Source organism: Brassica oleracea, chromosome C9 (assembly GCF_000695525.1).
Source record: "Brassica oleracea var. oleracea cultivar TO1000 chromosome C9, BOL, whole genome shotgun sequence".
Classification (NCBI taxonomy): domain Eukaryota; kingdom Viridiplantae; phylum Streptophyta; class Magnoliopsida; order Brassicales; family Brassicaceae; genus Brassica; species Brassica oleracea.
The window spans coordinates 6,045,865-6,048,759 of NC_027756.1; the positions used below are offsets into that span (position 1 = coordinate 6,045,865).

General features: G+C 40.6%; 1 protein-coding gene across 1 annotated transcript; it reads right to left on the bottom strand.

The window, feature by feature from the left end:
* Nucleotides 1–336: 336 nt before the first annotated feature.
* LOC106317884 (probable polyamine oxidase 5) lies at nt 337–2,238 on the bottom strand. Its single transcript, XM_013755687.1, has one exon. It carries the CDS (start codon nt 2,082–2,084, stop codon nt 453–455), a length of 1,632 nt encoding a protein of 543 aa, XP_013611141.1. The 5' UTR covers nt 2,085–2,238; the 3' UTR covers nt 337–452.
* Nucleotides 2,239–2,895: the final 657 nt, after the last annotated feature.

Genomic DNA, 2,895 nt, shown 5'->3' on the forward strand with positions numbered 1-2,895 from the left:
ATGTGTATTTTAGTAAACTACCAAAATAAGGAGAAAAATATTTTGGTTCATCTATTTTTTGTAGCATATTTTCCAGAATTACTTTGATAATACCCCTATGTAGGAGCGAAAACCACAAAGAAAATGTGACAAAGAAAACTATTAAATTCTAGAGAATAAAAAGAAAAAGTAGTACTAGTGACTAAAAGCGAATAAGTGAGGGAACAAACAAAGGTATAAATTCCACCAGGCATCTTTATATCTTTGCTTTCTTTTTAACTTTCCTTTCTGTTTCTTTAATATCCTTTGTCCCCTGAGGCTTGCTTTTTAGATTGGAAGGTGGTTATAACTTAGAAAAACAGAAAAGCAAATTGAAAGTAAACAAAAAAAAATTAAAAAATCTTACAGAACTAATTAAGCTTCTCTAAACACATTGACCAAACAAACAAAAAACATATTCTTAACATTAACAATCAAAAATCACATTTGTAATGCTTGAGAAGCCTATTGGCTTCCCTTAAACCACTATAGTAAGCACCATGAGTTGTGGAATAATGGGTTCTATGTGTTGCTTCCCCAGCAAACATGACTTGAAGCTCATGAACCTTAGCTTGACCATGACCATTGACCTGACCACTCTTCTTGTTAATCTGTGGTAATGGCTCCGCCATGGCGTCTAAGTCATCCCCGCTTGACCCAACCGCCACATAAGAATACGAACCCCTGAAAAGAGGATCACCTCCCCATTTGCTCGTCAAGACCTTTGTGATTTTCACCACTTCCTCATCATCATCCTCACGCAAAGAGCCATTGGTAAAAGTCTTTGGAGCTTTTCCATTGTCTTTCTTCACTTCCTTGCCTGTCAAGCAAGAGACAGTGGTCAAGACACCGTCAATGATCTCCTCATCCGTTAGTTTCTCAAGCTCGAGCGCTTCTTTGCCTGCAAACCAAGAAAGCAAGACCTTCGAATTGCTGTGTATTGGGGCTATTGTCGCGGTTCTCCTCATCCACCACGGGATTTTCACGAACCTATACTCAGAATCCTCTTTCTCAAACACAAGCTGCAGAGACGGGAACCTTCTCTGAGACACTTCCACGAACAGCTTGTTCACAACACCATACCCTAGCCTTTTGATAGCGTCTGACTTGAACTCAGGCAGAGGAGGACTAAACAAACCACCTTCTCCATCATCACTCTCAATCCCTGCCTTAAGCACACCTAAAGAGACAGTAACAATAACATGATCCGCAAACACAACAGACCCATCTGAGAAATGCAGCTTCACAGGATCCTCTTCATTACTCTCCCACTCGATCTTCGTCACCCTCCGGTTCAATTCAACAACACCTTGAGGAAGAACAGAGGCCAAGTGATGGATGACACTTAGATAGCCTTTAGCTATAGTGATTTCCTCTCCTGGAAACATCTGGTACTCGCTCTCCGCCGCGTAGTCAAGCGTGTAGAGATCATCAGCGGACGTGTAAGTCCTCTGGGTGTTGCTAAACATAGTGAAGATAGCTTCTTCAAGCGACCTCCTGCTCCATGTCCCACACCCTTCGACCCCATTCTCTGCTTTACTAACTGAAGCCCAGTAAGCTTCAAACCCAGATCTCAAGAAAGACCCAACACTGCTACCGTTAAGCCCATTAACGGAAGAATAAAACCTAGTGGCAATTTCGTAATTTTCACCCAAATCTCCTCCGTCGTCGTCGATCTCTTTCCCCTGAGCTAACTCCATGAGAGCACTGAACAGCCCCGAGACGGATTCGACGATAGGAGGCTCAATCTCGAACCCGCCTTCCGCAAAGGTCCTAGCTTTATCGACGGTGGAGTCCATACACTCCCACGGCTCCTCGGAGACGAGAGACCCCGTCTCCTCGGCGATTTTGTAGATAGGGCTGCCGCCGATGCCGTGGATCCACGTGGCGCCCATCTCGATCTTCTCGGCGGAGAACTCGGAGGTGTTGATCCTCCCGCCGATTCTTGACCCGCCTTCAACGACGGAGAGGTCGAAAGCGTTGTTGGAGTGAGTGTAGAGCTTGTTCGCCGCCGTGAGGCCGGCCATTCCGGCTCCGATGATCACGATTCTCGGTTTCTTCGCCATGAGTGTCGGTGTGTATGGTGCCGGTGAAATGAAGTAAAGAGAGAGAGAGAGTTGGAAGTGTGGTGAGGGGATGAAGGAAGGGAGAGGGAGAAGGTGAATGAATGAATGGAGAGAGATTACTTTGGCTGAGCATTTATAAGGGAGGGAGAGAGAGAGACAGTGTGTGTGTGTGTGTGTGTCTGAACCGCAAAGCTGAGTTGTGAGATTTTACTAATTACTATGTTCTTGATTTTATCAGTCATATTTTATTTTAAATTGTTTTTTTTATCAAAATTTTAAATTGTTAAGATTCTACACTGCTGTAAATATATTGAAATTTATTTTTATCTATACATTTTTTTGTGATTTATAATTATAAATATTTAATACCATGTAATCTATAGTTGAAATGTTTTATAATCTATAATTATCTATCAGCATAAGTTTTTTTAATATTATTTATGATTTAGATATGTTACTAACTATATGGAGTATTTTTTTTTGGTAATGTACAATTTGATGAAACTGGCCTTGTAAATTAGTGATTACTGAGAAGCTAGCACCTGTGTTGTTTTATAATAATATTATTATACTCAAAAGTTAGCTTTAATTATTTAACAAGTACTGTTTTTTTTCAAGATCCACTAAACACTGTTTAGATTAAAAAAAAAAAGAACCAAATTATTACCATCAGTATCACACTCAACTTGTGTGAAACACAAAGATGTACATGTCAAATTAGATTTTACGTCCCCTCAAAGCTCACCTATCCTCTCACTGACTAATCGTTTTTTTCTTTCAGAAAAGCTATATATGTTCATTATAATATATT

Coding starts and splice junctions, on each gene's coding strand:
- LOC106317884 (XM_013755687.1), bottom strand. CDS start 2,084: ATGGCGAAGAAACCGAGAATCGTGATCATCGGAGCCGGAATGGCCGGC.